This window comes from Podarcis filfolensis (genome assembly GCF_964270895.1).
Source record: "Podarcis filfolensis genome assembly, chromosome: 13".
NCBI classification, from domain to species: Eukaryota; Metazoa; Chordata; class Lepidosauria; order Squamata; family Lacertidae; genus Podarcis; species Podarcis filfolensis.
Genome location: NC_139615.1, coordinates 27,544,042 through 27,563,854, shown reverse-complemented (window position 1 = coordinate 27,563,854; position 19,813 = coordinate 27,544,042). Strand labels below are relative to the sequence as shown.

At 42.6% G+C, this 19,813-nt stretch overlaps 1 protein-coding gene across 7 annotated transcripts in view; it reads right to left on the bottom strand.

Moving 5' to 3' along the window:
* GRB7 (growth factor receptor bound protein 7) overlaps positions 1–19,813 on the bottom strand; it is an 82,289-nt gene that overhangs the window by 52,726 nt on the left and 9,750 nt on the right. For 5 of the 7 annotated variants that reach the window (XM_083582910.1, XM_083582912.1, XM_083582911.1 and 2 more), the window contains one exon: positions 16,428–16,515. The exons of 1 other annotated variant lie outside the window; for it this stretch is intronic. Coding sequence is in view for 1 of the 6 variants with exons in the window: in XM_083582907.1 (XP_083439033.1) it covers positions 16,428–16,515 (88 nt within the window). In the remaining 5 variants the exon portion in view is untranslated. Of the gene's footprint in view, positions 1–705; positions 1,116–16,427; positions 16,516–19,813 lie in introns of those variants that run through there. One more of the 7 variants, XM_083582909.1, reaches the window with a different exon arrangement.

Genomic DNA, 19,813 nt, shown 5'->3' with positions numbered 1-19,813 from the left:
TTAGGAGTTATGCCCGTTGTATCGTTTGCAATCTCGCTCAAAATTTGCCCCAGCTTCTGCTCTAGGAATTGTCCCCCCCTATTTTTACCCCCCCCCCCAGAAAACAGAAACAGTGAAACCGATTATACTGTGATTTCCCAATCATTTCCTTTTGTTCAGGTCCTCTTTTCATTTCTGCTTCAAGGTAAAGTGGGAAACAGGAAGAGGACTGAACTCTAACGAACAGACAGATACAAGTGAAAGGAGAATTTAAAAAAAAAAAGTCAAAAGAGCCAGAAACACAGTAATAAATATACATATATTTCAAACTCAGAACAGGCAATCTCTCGCTATATTGAGACAAAAACGCAGAAGTTGCCATAAACATTGGGGGTGGGAGTGGAGCGATCAGCTTCAAAATTAGTATGGTAGACCGTAGATAATAATTAAGAAAGACGTCAAAACCAAAACAGGCAGGAACAAAGAAAGAGACCGGGACGTTGTGGAGATCTCACAATACAACCCACGCATACTGGGAGGAAGCGCCACTTAAGGCAGGGGACTTAGGTCTGAGTACATCTACTCAGGATCAAGCTATAGATGCCTCAAATCGTTTCGTCTCCCCCTCCCAAACTTGTTATCCTCAGTGTGACCCTTTCTGACTCCCAGCGGGAAGAGGAAGTGCAGCCTGCAGAAAGAGGCAGAAAGGAAAGGGAGTCTGCTTACCTGGCCCTGGTGATTTGAGTTTCCGCTGCAGCCTCGACTCTCAGAACTGGGGGATCCTGTTTAGTGAATCCTTTATCTACCTGCCTCCGGAACGGCCACGCCTCCTCCTCTTGACATCACAGCCAGTCAAAACACACACACAGACACATATACACAAAACCCAGACCGGGATCGACCGCGCGACGGCAGGTGCACCAAGCCTCCAATTCGCTCCCCCCCCCCCGGTCACAGCATGCAGAGTTTGATGTTTAACTTTGCCAAACTTTTCCCTCTCCCTTCCCTCCAATACTCTTGCCTTTGCCTTGTTCTTAAAAAATAAATCAGGCCATGACAATATTCCACGCCACCTCAAACCCTGCCAGCTAGCAAGGGAAGGGCATCTGGTGTTGCTCGTAAGCCTGATAAAACCAGACTTGACAGCTTCGGGAGAGTAGAGATGGAATGGGGGCAGGGAGCAGAGGCTGGAGAAGCAAAGATCGCATTTCGAGCTGGCCTGCCGGCAGCTGATCAGTGCCTTGATGTATATAACCTTCCACAGGGACAAATCCCATGACGGCAACCACCTCAGGTCTACCACTTCATGCTACATACAGCAGCACAGGACTAAAAAAACAATAATATACTAAGCAGGGCTGAGAAGGCGTGAGTTCCGCAGTAGGGGGAGGAAACCAGGGCACACCACCCTGCCCCTCCTTTCCGTGACCTAAAGAAACCCTAAGCTCTCAAACAACTTGGACTACAAAAACAATTATGCAAGTAGAATGCGAGCAGGGATGTTGTTGTGGGCTGGCCGGATGCAGAGGAGTGGCGGGAGGCACCAGTTGGGGAACCCTCCCAAGGGAACCCCCAGGGGAAGAAGGCTCAGAGCCAGGGGACTGGTGGTGGGATGACAACGAGTGGTCAGAAGGAGAAGACTCGGGGGGAGGTGTTGGAAGCTAGAAGGGCAACAGGGTTTAGTGAGCAGGAAGAGGCTGTGGCAGAGAGCAGTTCAGGCTCTGAAGCTGAAGCAGAGGCTGGAGAGGAAGCTGGGCAAGAGGCAGAGCTGAGACAGGCTGCTGAGGAATCCAGGGAGTCTCTCCCTCCTGCTGCAACCAGGTCCCCTCCCCTCTGGTCTCCTAGAACACGCAAAGAAACGAAAAGAGCAGAGATTGGTTGTGCACAGATGCTGTTTGCGACCTGCTTGGGAAAGAACCTGGAGAGGAGGAGCCTTAGAGAGTGGTGGGAACCGTCAGTCCTCACAAATGCTTCATTGGAGCAAGACCTACTGGGAAGAGTTGCTGGAATCACTAGGCCTGTGCTACTTTGGTTCCTTTGAATAAAGAGTTAACGGCACTGACACCTTTTTTGGGTGTGTGTTTTTTAATGCTGATCTATGCTTGACTCCTTACAGGGTCTTTCCACGTATGATTATTCCCTTGTTCAACGGACGTTGTGGACTGAGGTCCAATGAGCCTCAGGGATGTTGCAGCTGTGTCACACTTCCACGATGACAGCTCCCCTGCTGTCAAGGAGGGTCTCGCGGAAAGAGAACATTGGTCTGAGGAAGAGGGAAACACTCCCTCCTGACGGAAACATTCCTTGGGAGCTGAAAAGCTATGGTCTCATGAGGAGGATACTTCTGTGGGGTGGGGTAGGATGGAAGGATTCTGGTTGTGGCTGATTTGAACAGTGATAAGGTAGATCGTATGGGACGCAGGTGGTGCTGTGGGTTAAACCACAGAGCCTAGGGCTTGCCAATCAGCAGGTCGGCGGTTCAAATCCCCGCAACGGGATGAGCTCCCGTTGCTCGGTCCCTGCTCCTGCCAACCTAGCAGTTCGAAAGCACGTCAAAGTGCAAGTAGAAAAATAGGTACCGCTCCGGTGGGAAGGTAAACAGCGTTTCTGTGCGCTGCTCTGGTTCACCAGAAGCAGCTTAGTCATGCTGGCCACATGACCTGGAAGCTGTATGCCAGCTCCCTCGGCCAATAAAGCAAGATGAGTGCCGCAACCCCAGAGTCGGCCACAACTGGACCTAATGGTCAGGGGTTCCTTTACCTTTACCTAAGGTAGACCGTAGGGTTTTTGATGGGCATACAGACTGTAGGGTGCACTGCCTGCCTGGCGTGAAGATTGCTGTTATTGCACATCACCTACATAGTAGATAGTGCTAAGGAGGAGTCAGTGGTCGTAGTGCATGCTGGCACCAATGACATGGGGAAATTATTATTATTATTTTATTTATTAAGTTTGAATACTGCTCTTCATCTGTTACAATACGAAAACTGCAAAATGTATAATAATGAGAACAAAAACAAACCAATAAACCCCTCTCCCTCAACGTATTTGAAAGGACATCAGATGTCAATCAGCCAAAGGCCGGGTTGAAGAGGAAAGTTTTTATCTCGTGGCTAAAAGTGTATAATGAAAGGTGTCTGCTGAACTTCCCTGGAATATAAAACTGCTAGATTGTGCTCCCAGCAATACATTGTTTAACTTATTAATAATTATTATCAAACCTTTATTGTTACATGAAAACAGTTACGGAACTACAGTGGTACCTCTGGTTGCGAACGGGATCCATTCCGGAGCCCCGTTCGCAACATAAGCAGAACGCAACCTACGTCTGCAGGTCGCGATTCACCGCTTCTGCGCATGCATGTGACGTCATTTTGAGCGTCTGCGCACATGCACAAGTGGCGAAACCCGGAAGTAACCCGTTTCGTTACTTCCGGGTCGCCGCGGGACATATCCTGAAAGAATGTACCCTGAACCAAACGTAACAAGAGGTATGACTGTACAATTAACAAATGAACAGCAACAATTGAATACATTTATTAGGGGATGCCATCAAAAGCCAGTTTTTAAAGATCTTTAAATGTATCTGCCAGGGACCATCCAGCCAAGGCCTCTGGCAACTCTGGAGAAACTAGCACGGCTGCATGTAAACAGAGCTGGTCCAGAAGTGACATGGGAACACTCGTGCCAGAATGTAGATAGCACAACACAGCCCTAAGGTCCTTCTGGAAAGAGTCAGGGCCCAGGGGAACAAACAATCTGGAAAGCACCTGGAGAAGAGGAGAAGGAGAGGAACACATCTAAGGATGTCTTGCCAAAAGAGAAAATGTTAGGAAGCAGGCAGGGGAGAAGAATACAGCTGCACAGGAAATAATCCTTAGGTTAGTTCAGGAAATTATATCAGAAGGAACTTTGCTCTGGTGAGAAAATTGGGAGTGAGAATGGAAAGTGACTAAACGAGCCATGTGACGATTATCTGGAAATCTATGAAGTGAAAAATGATTGGCCTCGTTTTACAATTTCTTCTAGCTCAGATTGCAGTAGATGAGAAATGAATGTTCCATGAAAACAGAAGCACAGTCATGTAGCAGATTTCAGAGGCAGGGTGTACCAGGCACATTGAGAAAAGGTTTATCACTGGTATGGGAGAACAGGAAAGGCTGAACCTCGTAAGAACTTTGGCAATCCGTTGATGCTATCGACTCCATCGAGTGGTGTCCAAATCTAAATATGCAGAAATAACAAGTGGCAGAGCTCTTCCTACAGGTGGGAGGTTGCCTGGATGTACCTAGATAGAAGCAAAAACCTCCAGCGCTGTCTGCTGCCCTTTTCATATGCTATTTCCTAACACATACTGTAAGTGTGATCTGGAGAACAAGCCTTATGAGGAACGTCTGAAAGAGCTGGGTATGTTTAGCCCGGAAAAGAGGAGACTGAGAGGAGCTATGAGAGCCATCTTCAAATATCTCAAGAGCTGTCACATGGAAGAGGGAACAAGTTGTTTTCTCCTGCTCTGGAGGGCAGGACTCAAAGCAATGGCTTCAAGTTACAAGAAAGGAGATTCGGACTAAAAAATTTTTTTGGGGGGGGTTCTGACAGTAAGAGCTTTTCAAGAGTCTCCTTCAGGAGGTGGTGAACTCTCCTTCGTTGGAGGTTTTTAAGCAGAGTTTGGATGGCCCTCTGTCATGGATGCTTTAGCTGAGATTCCTCCATTGCAGGGGGTTGGAGTACAGGACCATTAGGATCCCTTCCAACTCTACGATTCTATGTTCAGGGGCCACCTACCAGTAGCGTGCATGGAAAATGCATGCACATACCATTCTCTCCCAAGCACACATAACAGAAACACACATGCACACCCTATTAACACACACACTTCTCTTATACAGTGGTACCTCTGGTTACGAACTTAATTCAATCCGAAGGTCCATTCTTAACCTGAAACCGTTCTTAACCTGAGGTACCACTTTAGCTAATGGGGCCTCCCGCTGCCGCCGCGCAGCAATTTCTGTTCTCATCCTGAGGTAAAGTTCTTAACCCGAGGTACTACTTCCGGGTTAGCTGAGTCTGTAACCCAAAGTGTTTGTAACCCAAGGTGTTTGTAACCCGAGGTACCACTGTACTCACACAGCTCAATTTACTTCCATGCTTTGCTATATGGCAAGGATCCCTTTTTCACCAGGAAGCTGAAAACGATACCTGATAGGCTGACAAAGCAGAGTACGCTGGCTCTGTTTCACCAGCCCAGTCGGTTTCCATATTGGCTGTGGCCTAGCTTCCTCAGTGGACAGTACAGAAGCTAAACAGTCCGGCAAAGCAGCAGTAGTGAGCTTTGCTACATCAACCTAATAGCCGGAGCAGAGACAATGTTGGCTATGTCTTGGAGAGAGTCTGGTGGACTGAACTGGCAGGCTGGATGAGGCCAGCAGGCAAAGGTTCCCTAGCCCTGCTGCAGACTGCAAATGTGGAGGGGGAGTGTGGACTTCCGGGTTAGCGCAATCGCTGAATGGCGGATCTCTCCCGGAGCTCCGGGAGAGATCTGCTTCGCGGGTTCGGGTCTTGTTGCTCACGGCGGAGCAAGGACCCTTAAAAGTCACAGGCGCGTAGCCTGTGAACTGGAGACTCGGCGGGCACCTTTGCCCCCCTCCCGACGTCGTGAAATAGCCTTTTTAAAGGCTACAGATCAGCCGAGGGTGCGGGGAGCGGTGCTGAGAGTCGCTCACACCCAGCCTGCGAAGCGAAGCCGCGTCGCCAACAGCGGAGAGCGCTGACTTCTTCCGAAGATTTTGGATTAAAAAAGAGCAACTTTCCGTGAGTAGGATTGAGTTTGCATCATAAATTGGACGTTAAAATTTACGAATTCGGGCACCGAGACGGATAAGTACTAAAAAGGAAGTCTGCTTACCGTCCTGCAGCAAGATTAAAGCGGAAGACAGTGAAGCTGTAACTTTTGACAGGAGCTTTTTACGAGCTAAGAAACCCAACACCAAGTAAAGAACTCCCCCCCAAAAGGCAGGGGAGGGGGGGAAGAAGACTTTAAAGGGATTTCCTGCCTAAATTAAAGGAGATTGAACTGATTACCGCTGTTTATCTACCTGGGGGTCGGACTGCCAAAAAGAGGAAAGACACCGACTAAGGACGGCTGTTACAAATAAGGTTAAAAAGTAACTGATATATAAACTTTGGTTACTCTCAACTTGAAACATCGTATTTGGTTACATAGTAAGTCATTTGCAGGACATTTTCAATTTGGATCTTTTACAAAGTAAGGGACTTGGAGGGCTTTGGCTTTTTGGAAGTGTGGGAACAATTTAAAGTTCAGAAACTGATTTTGCGCCCTCTAGAGGATTTGGTTGTTTCAGCAACTAAGTGGAAGTTAAAACCTGAGAACTCTTTATTGTTGACAGCTTAAGAGTGTGGGAATGACCTTGAATGAAAGACTTTGTTATGGCAGATGGTAAACAGAGAGAAGATTCACAAGAAACAACTCTGAGATCTGGTAGACAATACAAAGTGGACTCTTCTTTGCAAAGAAGGGCCTCTGTATCAGGGGCCTTAGGAACTGCAGCTGCGACAAAGGCAAGAGTGAAAACAATGTCTTCAGAAGATGCGTTTACAAAGGCCTTGGGAAAAATAAGTGACTCTTTAGAGGAATTAAAGAAGCAAGGTGCGGAAACAAATAAGAAAATTGAAGAAATCTCTGGGAAAATTGATCTGAATACAAAAAGTATAACTGACCTTGGAAATAAAGTGAATTCTAATGCAGAAGCAATTGGGAAACTATTGGAAGACTCATCTACAACGCGAAAGATAGCTGAAGAAGCGAAGGAAATTGCTACGGCTGTGGAAGGGAAACTTCCACCGGTGTACAGGAAACTGGATGAGTATGAACTGACACTCTCGATGCAGGATATGCAACGTAAGGAGAAAAACCTAAGGATTAGACTTGTGCCGGAAAAAGAAGGAGACAACTTGGTGGATTATTTGACAAAAGAGTTTTCTGACTTTTGGAAGCAAGATTTGAAAGAAGAAGAATTTAAAATAGAGAGCGCATTCAGGTTGGGAACAAGGCAGAAGAAGAATAGACCCAGAGATTGCTTGATAACTCTAAGATCCAAAGAAGAGAGGGATAAAATATTGAACCTGCATTATCAAACAACCCTTCGGATTGAGGATTTTTATATTGAGATTTTTAAAGACATCCCTAAAAGCATCTTGGATGCAAGAGGCCCTTACAAGGATTTGGTGACACTACTGAAGAGGAACTACATACTATTCAGGTGGGAGTTTCCCCAAGGCTTGTCTTTTAAGTACAAAGGAAAGAAAAGAAGAATAAAAACAGTGAGTGATAAAGACAAGTTCTTGGGAGAACACGAGGAAGACCTACAGAAAGAGACCCATCCAGGAGAAGGACATCCTTCAAGATTAGATAAAGACACAGAACCATCGACAAAGGACGAACAACAATTGGGAGCTGTAGGAGGAATTAAATAACCCCATCATGGCTTTGCAACTTCTAACTTGGAATTGTAATGGTTTAAATAACCCTCGAAAAAGAAAAAATATATTTCATGCTTTAAAGAAAGATAATTTGGACTTGATTTGTTTACAAGAGACCCATGTGACAAGAGCACATAGAAAATTGCTAATAAACAAGAGACTGGGACAAGAATTTATATCTTCAGACAAAGTAAAAAAGAGAGGAGTGGTGATCTACGTAAAGGAAAATTTGCAGCCGAAACAAATCTTTAAAGATGACCAAGGAAGATATTTGGCAATTGAAATTCAATTTCAAGGAGAAAAATTTTTGATAGTTGGGATATATGCACCAAATGAAGGGAAAACAGAATTTTTTAAGAAGTTGCATGAGACTTTAACGGACTATATGGACTATAAATTGATTATGATGGGAGACATGAATGGAGTAGTTTCAACAAATATGGACAAAGCACAAAGACAGGTAGTCACAAAAGATGGAAGACTACCAAAAACCTTTTTTGAAATGACTGACAATATGGATTTGATTGACATTTGGAGAACAAAACACCCATTAGAGAGAGAGGGAACCTTCTTTTCTGAAGCCAAAATGACATGGACTAGGATTGACCAAATTTGGGTGACTAGCGGTGTGGCGTCGAATATAAAGAAAGTGGAAATCTGCCCAAAAACTCTCTCCGACCATAATGCAGTAAAGATGGTGATGAAGCAAACAACAACTGGCTCTTTTAGATGGAGAATGAATGACACTCTATTTAGAGACGAGGAGATCTGTAAAAAGGCCCAAAGAACTTTGAAAGATTATTTTGAAATTAACCTAAGGTCTAAAGTAGAAAAAAGAATAGTATGGGACGCAAGCAAAGCCGTGATGAGAGGGTTTTTGATACAACAAAATACATTAAAAAGAAGAAAGCAAAATGAGAGGAAAGAGAAAATCTTGGATAAGATAAAAGAAGGGGAAAGGAAATTAAGATTGAAGCCAAAGTCGCAAGAGATTCTAAGAGAAATCAAATTGTACCAAACACAATATACGGAACTGATGAATCAAGAAATAGAATGGAAAATTAAACAAATGAGACAAAAGACTTTTGAAACTGCAGATAAATGTGGCAAGTTATTGGCTTGGCAAATAAAGAAGAGACAAAAACTCAACACGGTAATAAACTTAGAAGTGGATGGAAAGAACATATGTAACCCAGTGGAAATTAGGAATTGTTTCCAGAGCTACTTTAGACAATTGTATACACAAGGGCCGCAGAATGAAACAGATATACAACAATTCCTCGAGAAAAATGGGCTGAAAAAGATTTCGCAGGAAAGCAAGACAATTTTGAATCAGGAGATATCAACACAGGAAATAGAAGATGCCATTCAAAACATGACGTTGGGCAAATCACCTGGACCAGATGGACTGACTTCCAAATATTACAAAGTCTTGAAGGAAGGGCTTATACAACCTTTGAAGGAAGTCTGCAACGAGATTATGAAGGGGAAAAGGGCACCCGATACGTGGAGAGAGGCTTACATTACACTTATACCAAAGACAGAGACTGAAAAGACCCAACTTAAGAACTACCGACCCATCTCCTTACTAAATGTGGATTACAAAATCTTTGCTGATGTTTTAGCAAAGAGACTGAAAAGAGTTTTGATGGAGGAGATTCATGGGGACCAAGCGGGCTTTCTCCCGAAAAGGCATTTGTCGGATAATGTAAGGAATATAATTGACATTTTGGAGAAGTTGGAAGTGAATATAAACACTAAGGCTGTTTTGATATTTGTGGATGCCGAGAAAGCCTTTGACAACATTTCTTGGAGTTTTATGTTGAAGAACCTCCGGGGGATGGGGGTAGGCCAAGGGTTTGAAAATGGTATAGGTGCAATATACTCTGAACAGAAAGCAAAATTAATTGTAAATAATGTGGTAACAGAAGAGTTCAAGATTGAAAAAGGGACACGACAGGGGTGCCCTATTTCCCCCTTACTTTTTATATCGGTCCTGGAGGTTTTGCTTAATATGATCAGGAGGGACCAGTTGGTTAAAGGGATTCAGGTCGGAGTTAAACAATACAAATTGAGAGCATTTGCAGATGACCTGGTACTTACATTACAGGAGCCAGAAGCTAGTACGAAAAGAGTTTTGGAAATAATCCAAGAGTTTGGTCAATTGGCAGGATTTAAATTGAATAAGTTAAAGACTAAGGTATTGGAGAAAAATTTAACACAGACTGAAAAAGAAAGGTTTCAGAATGAGACGGGGTTGACTGTGGTTAAAAAAGTGAAATATTTGGGTGTGAATATGACAGCCAAGAATGTGAATTTATTTAAAGACAATTATGAAAAAACTTGGACAGAAGTGAAAAAAGACCTAGAGACATGGTCAAACTTGAAGCTTTCCTTGTTAGGTCGAATTGCAGTTATAAAAATGAATGTATTGCCAAGAATGTTGTTTTTGTTTCAAGCATTGCAGATAATGGATAAAATGGACTGTTTCAAGAAGTGGCAGAAAGATATATCTAAATTTGTCTGGCAGGGCAAGAAGCCCAGAATAAAATTTAAGATATTAACGGATTCAAAGGAAAGAGGGGGGTTTGCCCTGCCAGACTTTAAATTGTACTATGAAGCGGCAGCTTTCTGCTGGCTTAAAGAATGGCTGCTTCTTGAAAACACAGACATTTTGGATTTGGAAGGATTTAATAACATTTTTGGGTGGCATGCATATTTGTGGTATGACAAGGTTAAAGCGCATAAAAGTTTCAAAAACCATATTGTCAGAAAAGCACTGCTGAATGTCTGGGTTAGATATAAGGACTTGTTGGAAAATAAGACTCCAAGATGGTTATCACCAATGGAAGCTAAGGCAGTGAAAAAGCTAAATATGGAGTCGAAATGGCCAAGATATTGGGAAATCTTGGAAAAGGAAGGGGATAAACTGAGATTGCAGAGTTTCGAAAAACTAAAAGAGAAGGTGAGAGATTGGTTACATTACCATCAAATAAATGAAGTGTTTAAATTAGACAGAAAAATAGGTTTCCAGGTGGAAAAGTCAAAACTAGAGACTGAACTGTTAGAATCCAGCACTAAGAACTTGTCAAAAATGTATAATCTGCTGCTGAAATGGAACACACAAGATGAAACGGTTAAATCAACTATGATTACATGGGCTCAGGACATTGGTCATAACATCATGTTTGTTGACTGGGAAAAGTTGTGGACCACTGGGTTGAAGTTTACGGCGTGTAACGCCTTAAGAGAAAACATAATGAAAATGATTTATAGGTGGTACATAACCCCAGTCAAACTTGCAAAGATCTACCATTTGCCTGATAATAAATGTTGGAAATGTAAGGAAAAGGAGGGCACATTCTTTCACCTCTGGTGGACATGCCCGAAGATTAAGGCATTCTGGGAAATGATTTATAATGAACTGAAAAAGGTATTTAAATATACTTTCCCCAAGAAACCAGAGGCCTTTCTCTTGGGTATTGTCGGCCAGGGGGTGCTAAAGACAGATACAACCTTCTTTATGTATGCTACAACAGCAGCTAGAATACTCATCGCAAAGTACTGGAAGACACAGGATCTACCCACACTGGAAGAATGGCAGATGAAGGTGATGGACTATATGAGCCTGGCAGAGATGACGAGCAGAATCCGAGACCAGGGAAGAGAAGCGGCGGAAGAAGAATGGAAAAAGTTTAAGGACTATTTAAAGAAATATTATAAAATTGGAGACAGTTAGAATGATGTTGGACTAAAATAAATGGTTACTATTAGTAATGATTATGACAAAGAGAATAAGGGTGATTAGCATAAATTTACAATAAAATAAGGTAAGATTTCGCTGAAAAACTGTAAGAATTTGGAATACAGAAACGGGAAGTAAGAGGAGGTCGAGGAAGAAAGGTTTAGAAATTGGGTTATGAAGTGGTACGTGTTTTTTGTTTTATTATTGTTGAATGTTTGTTTATGTATGTCTTGTTTCTGTTATATAAAAAATTGTTTAATAAAAATATCTTTTAAAAAAAAAAAAATGTGGAGGGGGAGTGTGACTGCACCTCAATTCCTCCTCCTAGTTACCCTCCATTCCAGTGTAGTTGGACATGACAAAAACAGCTGGATCCCTCGACCCGTATGACACATCATCAAATTTCACACAACAATCTACACGGAGGTTAGAAGCAGGACAGCCATGCATTCTCCCTTCATGTGTGCATTCAGATCCTAGATAGTTGGACAATTATGTGACCATTTAATATTTGCTGAAAACGACCACACAAAACACTTTGTACAAGGGTAATGACATCTGCATCAGCTTCATAGGCTGGAAGGAAAACCCTGGAGTCTGTTTGCAAGTGGTGGGCCCCCATCCCCTACGTGAGCAAAACTCCAGAACCACTTTGGGTTTTTACACAAAGGCACCACCCTACCTGAACTTCATTGATTGGTTTCAGGATATAGCAGTCTTCCAGGTGCTAGACCGGAGGGTGTTAGAATCTCTAAAACCATGGATCAAGTTGTAACTGGTAATTCCCAAAGCTGCCTGATTGATTCTGAGTATTCCACACTTTATTATGGATGGAAATTTTCCAGTTACCCTTATGAAATTGTCCTCTGGTCTTAGCATTTATTAATCTATTATTCCTTTAATCTACTCAGTAACATTTTTTTAAAACAGCTGATGATTGAATAATCTGTATTTTATTAGAATCAGCTGGAACTTTGCACTTTAATGTCGAGATTTATGAGACTGTTTTATGAGAGTATATTCTGGTTTGCTTTTAACGTTATTTAATATCTATTTGTTTTATATTACTTTGCATAACTAAATTTTTAATTCCTCTCTGTTTCTTAAGTCATTAGTCACGGGAACAAGGCTTCTGCTTTGTAAATCATTATACGCCTGGGTTATGTCATTAGTGGTCAGGAAGGTGGGGGGAGAGAGAGAGAGACAGAAAGTAGCAGCAGCACAGAGGTGAAGTGATTGGATAGGTCAGGTATGCAGAAGGACAGTAAGACATCTATGAGTTATCCCCTTTTCCAGTCATCTCCCCATGCACTGGGTCCTGGACTGTTTGATGCTCGCATGCACCCACACCCTAGACTTACGGGCCACACACATTCTTACAGAAAGACATCACCACTTCCTGCTCTTGCACACACTCCTATGTACATTCCCACACCCAAATACGTACACAATCAGCATTGCCAGCCCCCTGCACTCCAGCACAGGAGTGGGGCTGGCTGGAAACAATGCCTTTGACTTTGCAGAAATATTCTGTGCCAAGTAAAAGGCAGAATTTCTAGCTCCAGTGCTGACGTGGAAATCTGTGCAACAAAAAAAAAGGGGGGGGGGAGAGGCAGTGTTCAGGGTAGGCCAGCACACACACACTTCATTTCAGATTGATCGGTTACAGCCAATAAAAACAAAATATTGCTTTCTGTTAGGGTTGCCATTTTCTTTTGCAAAGTTTTTGAACTATTCTTTAGGAAATTCAGCAAAATCTACTGTATTTTTTGCTCTATATAAGACTCACTTTTTCCCTCCCAAAAAGTAAGGGGAAATGTGTGTGTGTCTTATGGAGCGAATACAGGCTGCACAGCTATCCCAGAAGCCAGAACAGCAAGAGGGATCGCTGCTTTCACTGCGCAGCAATCCCTCTTGCTGTTCTGACTTCTGAGATTCAGAAAAAAAAAAATTCTTGCTTTCCTCCTCCAAAAACTAGGTGCGTCTTATGGTCTGGTGCGTCTTATAGAGTGAAAAATATGGTAGACTTCCGGCATGGGTTGCCATAAGTCCGGATTTTCCTAGACACTGTTTCCGACTGCCGTATTCCGCCTATGTCCGGCTGGGAAATTCCGGGTGTATGGCAGCCCTGTTTGTGTGTACAAATAAGGATTTCCCTCCCCCTGTTTTATTCTTTGAATAGCAGAATATAACAAACCCAACAGACGTTTGCCATAGAGTTTGTGAATCTGACAAATACAACTCCAGAGTCTCCCCTGGGGCACACTGAACTCACAGTTCAGATTTATTGACCTTAGCCATCATATTTAACACGCCAATCGAAGTCTTCCAAAACGCCTGCCTGCTGCAATCTCTCCTCCTGCCTAAATGCTGTGCAAAAACAGGACCCTGGGAAATCTGTGAAGGTTTACTGCAGTGGATTGCTGCTTTAAGCAAGCTAATCTGATCGGTTTCAAACATCGTTTTCCCATACTGTATCCGATTTAGTCGGAATCCAACATTCTATAGCTTTCACAATTCAATAAAAGCTGTGATAGTAGTTATTTGTTACTTTATACCAGAAAACTGTCCCATTCTTTTTTTATATAAAAATAATAATACTGTAATTGTAAAAACAATACAAACAACACTTTTTAAATTTTTTGACAGAGGAAAGAGGGGAGGGAATAGGGATACAGAATGACACAAACAAGTCCATATATGGCATTGAGATGTCTAAATATTTCCCTTCTGATTGCTGTTTGCAAAAAGCCACTTTTTCGCATGTCCCAACTTGGTAAGGTTCTAAGTTCATTGCACAACTTGAATGTTATTTCTCGCCAGTATTGGAGCAGCAATTGCTTCGCCACCGTTAAGTGCCCTCATTAACCAGCTGTGCTGAAGAACACCGGAATGCAATTCAACAGAAAATTCACATCCATCAGGATTTACCCAGCACCTTATAACCTCAGACCAGAATACAGCCGTTCTTAAGCAAATATCCTGACTGTGTCCACCAGCATCCTCTAGCGAAACTTGCTGGCATTGCTTCTTCTCCACTAGCAGACCCATTCTATATAGTGGTGCCTTGGTTCCCAAAAACCTTGGTTCTCAAACAATTTGGAATCCAAACACTGCAAAACCCGGAAGTAAGTGTTCTGGTTTGCAAACTTTTTTCGGAAGTCGAACACGCTCTGTTTTGAGTGTTACGCTTCTGATCTGAGTGCCACACTTCTGTTTTGAGTGTTACGCTGAGGTTTGTCTGGTTTTGCTATTTATTTTGTGTTTTTTGTGGCTTTTTGTTTTGTTTTTGTGAATGTGTGGAACCCAGTTCAGCTACTGATTGATTGATTGATTGTGTGACTGCAGTACATTGATTATTGCTTTCATTTTATGGGTCAATGGTCTCGTTAGATAGTAAAATTCATGTTAAATCGCTGTTTTAAGGGTTGTTTTTAAAAGTCTGGAACAGATTAATCCATTTTGCATTACTTTCTATGGGAAAGTTTGCCTTGGTTTTGGAACGCTTTGGTTTTGGAATGGACTTCCGGAACAGATTAAGTTTGAGAACCGAGGTACCACTGTATTCTCATTCTGGTTTAATTAGTGCTACTGCTTATGGAGCCAAAAGAGAAACAGCCATGCACAAAAAGGAGGCTATCAGCAGACTTGGGAGGAACCTTGATGCTTGCAGTATTATCAAAAGTGTGGGTGGGTGTAGTGGTGGTAAAGTCTCGAGAATAATCTTTTGGAGAATATTCTCGAGAATATTCTCGATTAATGAGAATATTAGAGAATTTTCATTTAAAATAGACGAATATTCATTTTAATGAATTGAAAATGATTTAATGCATTGAAAATGACATAATTAGTCAATATACATGTTTATTCATGGGTAAACTTGTTCAGATGGCAACCAAAAACTGTACAGATACTTTTATTCAATGGGGCAATGCAGTGAATTCACATTCTTTGATTTTCTGCCCAAAGTTGAAATTGAAAATTCAATGCGAATGACTCACGTTAATCACTAAGCTTGCCACTAACCAATTTACCACCGATTTTGAATTCTAATTATGTTGTGTGTATGAAATGTAGCTTTTAAAGTAAAAGGAATATTAAAAAAAAACTCAGGTCCGCTACATGAGTACTTTCTTTAATAAGCATATCTACATGGTAGAGTATTTTCAGTGCTACACTAATAAAATCAATATAAAGTTTAAAATAAATGCTATTATTTCCAGAAAATATAACACAAATAATCAGTAATGACAAGTTACATAACATCAGAAATGCAAATTATGATCTGCTTAGACAAGCAAGGCAACACACAACATATTTAAATTATAATTGATAAATTGTCACAAGAAATAAATAAAAATATAGAAACGTCAGCTGTTTAAATCAAGGCCACCTCACATGCAGTTACACATAATTGTATAGGCCTAGGTACTTTAAGTGTATAAAGCATTAAAGCTACTTTCTGTAGAATTTTTTTTTAAAAAAGAAACAAACCATTATATGGCCAAGGGTATAGAATTGCTAAGAATAAGGTCACCCCAAAACAGAAAAAAGCTATTACATATAGTTGAAATACATACGAATTCAAATGTTCATCAAATTAAATGAATAGCATTTTTAAAACTAAATATTTTTTTAAAAAATGTTTTCTGTAGTTCACATTTCAGAACTGCCAATGGTGAATGACACAATGCCCAGTAATGTAACTAGATTTTAAAAAAAATCATTATTCATTACTTACACTGGCTTATTCATTACTTACACCTTCACTTATTATTTACTAGATTTTTAAAATGTGGGTTGTAAAACTGGTTCTTACATTAGAATTGACAGTTTGTGGAGAATATTCTCTGGAGAATATTCTCACCACACATCAGTGTGTGTGTGTGTGTGTGTGTGTGTAGGGACCCTAAGGGGGAAAACAGCCAAGTGAAGACTGACTGTGCTTAGTGCCCTGGGATGCTCACGACTCTCAAAATATATTTTTTTGATCAATATATATATTTTTAAAGCTGCGTGAAAACACTGTTCATTTAAGCACTACTTCATGAATATTCTCCCTTTCAGACTGTAAAAACCTTATTGTATATGTGGTCAGCTATGGGCAGAGTTTGAAAGGTACTGTCTAAGCACGTTTCAGTTGAAAGGAAGCCGATCTGTGAGCCGTGGGGCCTGGGAGGAATAATCGCAAGGGATCTCCTACCTTTCCCTGGCCTCTGGATATCAAAGCGCGATCCCCTGTGGATCCATTCCAGAAGTGGGAGTCCCGATGCAACCGATTCCACGTTCTCCTGTTGAAGGAAACAGAAGGTTCAGCGAGAGCACCCTGATTTGGGAGTAAGCAGTAATCTCTTGAAGAACTACCTTATCGGAACAGGAGCAACAAAACTTTTAACTAATACAGGAAGATGACGGATGAAGGATCCTGCGTGAGAGGCAGGGAAGGGAAGAACTCCCAGGCTGGGAGGCTGGGAAAAGAAATGGAAGCTCCCAGGTAAGAGCTGGGAGGGCCCATCCCATATTATGTGAGATAAGGGTTAAGATCTACCCCTGATAAAAGACTCTGTATTTTAATTTCCTATTTTTCTTTTATTTCTTACTGTTTTCTTTTCTTGTTTTCTTCTCTATTTTTGTTTAGATTAGTTTGGTTTTTATTGTATTGTATGTTGAAAACTTTCAATAAAAATTCAGATTCTTTTTTTAAAAACACGTGTGTTGTTGTTTTTTAACACTTTCCCCAGGAAATAGAAAATCTAGAAGCAGCCATTCACAAGGTCAGGTTTTCTTTGTGAGCAGAAAACCAGTCATGCTGTCTTATGGTAAGGTCTGCTTAGGTATGATTTCATGAAATAACTAAAATGGAAGCTCGCTGGTGCAATGCTCCAGAACCTGGTTTAAACCCCAAGCTTTGTTGCTTACTTACCAAACCACTGGGTGAGACCTGGGAAAGAGTACCTAAAACTACTTCATTTTTAAGTGGCTGTGGGGGAAAGCCTCCCACTGAGGCTCACAGCTAGGGGTGCAAGAAGGCAGCAGTTCCCATTCTGGTTGGTCTTCATCACAACTGTTTGGCTTTCGCCAAATACAATGTTATTTGCCCTGCTGTCTGCTATTAGACGTAAGGTACTCCGAACTCGAACTCAGGACGCAAGGGAGAAATGTGCTAAGAGGAAGGCACGCTTAGCAAATCCACACCGTGATCAACTCCCTCCCGGAAACCAATGTCCCCACTGTGGAAGGATGTGTGGATCCAGAATTGGCCTCCACAGTCACTTTCGGTCTCATTGTTAAAACCGTGTTTATGGAAGACAATCTTACTCGGCTACAAGTGATCGCCGAAGAAGAAGAAGATGTAGGTGATGTAACTATTTACATAACTCATGTAAGCTTACGTTCATTTCAGTGTAAAAATCAAAACAGTATTATTTTATTGTTTTAATGTTTTCTTTGCTTTTCTGTTTTATCATATCATCAGTATTTAAAAACCGGCTGTCGTTAATAAGATACTGTATGCGGACTTAATAAACAACAGTGAGGTGAACGAATATTCACTGGATTTATTTCCATTCCTGATGAACGAATATTCGCTGGGATATTTCCATTCCTGACCACGGATGAACATACGAACTGCAGCGGTTTCTGCTTCCTTTTGCATTGCAATTCTCCAACATCCTTACTCCTAGCCTGTGGCAATCCAGTTGTGAACCCCAAGTACCTGGTGCAAGATTCAGGTTTCGGCACAAGACTCTTAAGACACACTTGAAGGTGTTGAAAAGCTGAGGCAGTAGCAAGTTCCCACACTGAGCTCTTCACAGGAAGCTCTCTTCTCCAGCCACCTTGCACAGATGCGGCTGTAAAAATTCACCCTGGGCCACACATGGCTCCCTACCACATAGGTGACGGGTAGGGAAAGGGACGGAGCCCTCCCTACAACAGGCCAACATCCCACCAGAGACATTTCACAGAGCTGTGGATAAAAGGCAGTGTGGCACTTCTGTGCCTCGGGTCATGCTGAACTTGCGATGTGTACACAGAGGACGTTTGGCATGCAGACCGTCTGGCCTTAAAACGAGTCAGATCATCGGTCCATTTAGCTTAGCACTTACAGACGCTGCAGGGCAGTGACTCTCCAAGATCTCTGGCAGAAGACTTCCCCAGCGATCATCCCTAATCTCCTTGTAACTGGAGAATGCTGGAGACTGAATAAGAGATGTTCTGCATGCAAACTATGTACTCAGCCACTGAACCAACAGCGTCTCAGTTCATGCCCCAAACCTGCGCTTTAATACACTACTGCTGCCCTCTGCCACCAGTTCCTAGAAGCCAACTTCGGGAGAGGGGTCAAAAGTTTCATTTCAGGCACTGAAACATCTGCAGTCGGCACTGGCGTCATTCAGAGATAAGTGTTCAGGACTTCTGGAGTCAAACCGACTGCCCAGGCGCTCTGTTGCAGCCTTCTCATTCTGCTCAGCTCAGTGATTCGATAAAGCCCATTTCTTGCGTCTCTGAGAAGGCAGGACCAAATGAGAGGGGCACCAAGCGAAGGGAAAAGACACCAGTTTATCTTTGCCCCACATTCAACAACTCCCTCTCCCTCTCTGAAACCCTTTTATGGCTGTTGATTTACAGCACCCCTTGGCTGTTTGGTTGCCGAAAGTGCTGAGGTTACATGAGATTTCCAGGAACAAGGAATTCTTTCCCAGCAGCAGAAGCAAAAGCCGCAGGAACATGCCGTACACCCAAAATGCTAAAAGCGGGAAAGGGGCTGCTTGGCTGGGGGAAGAAATTGACAGCTGGGATCCTTGGCTGCCTGGAACAGTGATCTGGCAGCCAGTGTGGCACTGGGTGCAAAAAAAAATGGGCTGCCCAAGAATGAGATCTTACGTGTTTGGAGAACGGAAGGGAGTAGAGGGGCAGCGACTGCTGGCAATGCAGCCGACACATAAATCTGAGGATGGTTCCAAGGCCAAGACAGCTGCAAAGGCCTCGCTAGAGTGTTGAAATGCTGTGTCATCCTGGAGCTGAAGCGATGGGTTGCGCTCGCTGCTGGGATCTGAAGTCAGCAGGAACCCAAAGCCTTGGCAAAACCACCAAGAAACAGCCTTGCTTTCTTCCCTGAAGCCTGCCACCCCAGAGCCCAGGGAAACATTCTCTGCGCTATGCCAAATGATATGAGGTTTTTGTTATGTCGTTATTTAGGATATTTCTACCCTGCCCTTTAAGGCAAAGTCATCACTGGGAGGGCTTGCAGTTAAAATGATTTTTTAAAAAAACACACACACACAATTGAATAAACACAACAAAAACATCATATATGGAGGCACCAAGAAGATGAAGCTTGGCTGAATAGTAACACTAAATTAGGGGTTCTTTAAGATCACAAGAGAAGAGGCCATACGCACCTCCTGTGATGGGGAATTCTCACATGTGGGGTCGCCACTAAAAAGGGGTCCTGGTGGGCCAGAGAGCAGGGCCTCTCTGAGCACAGCCTCTTAGGGCACAGGCAGGTTCATATAGGTTCAGGCAGTCCTCCAAAATTCCCTTTAAAGGTTAATACTGGCGGTTAAGCTGAAAATGAATAAGTAACCA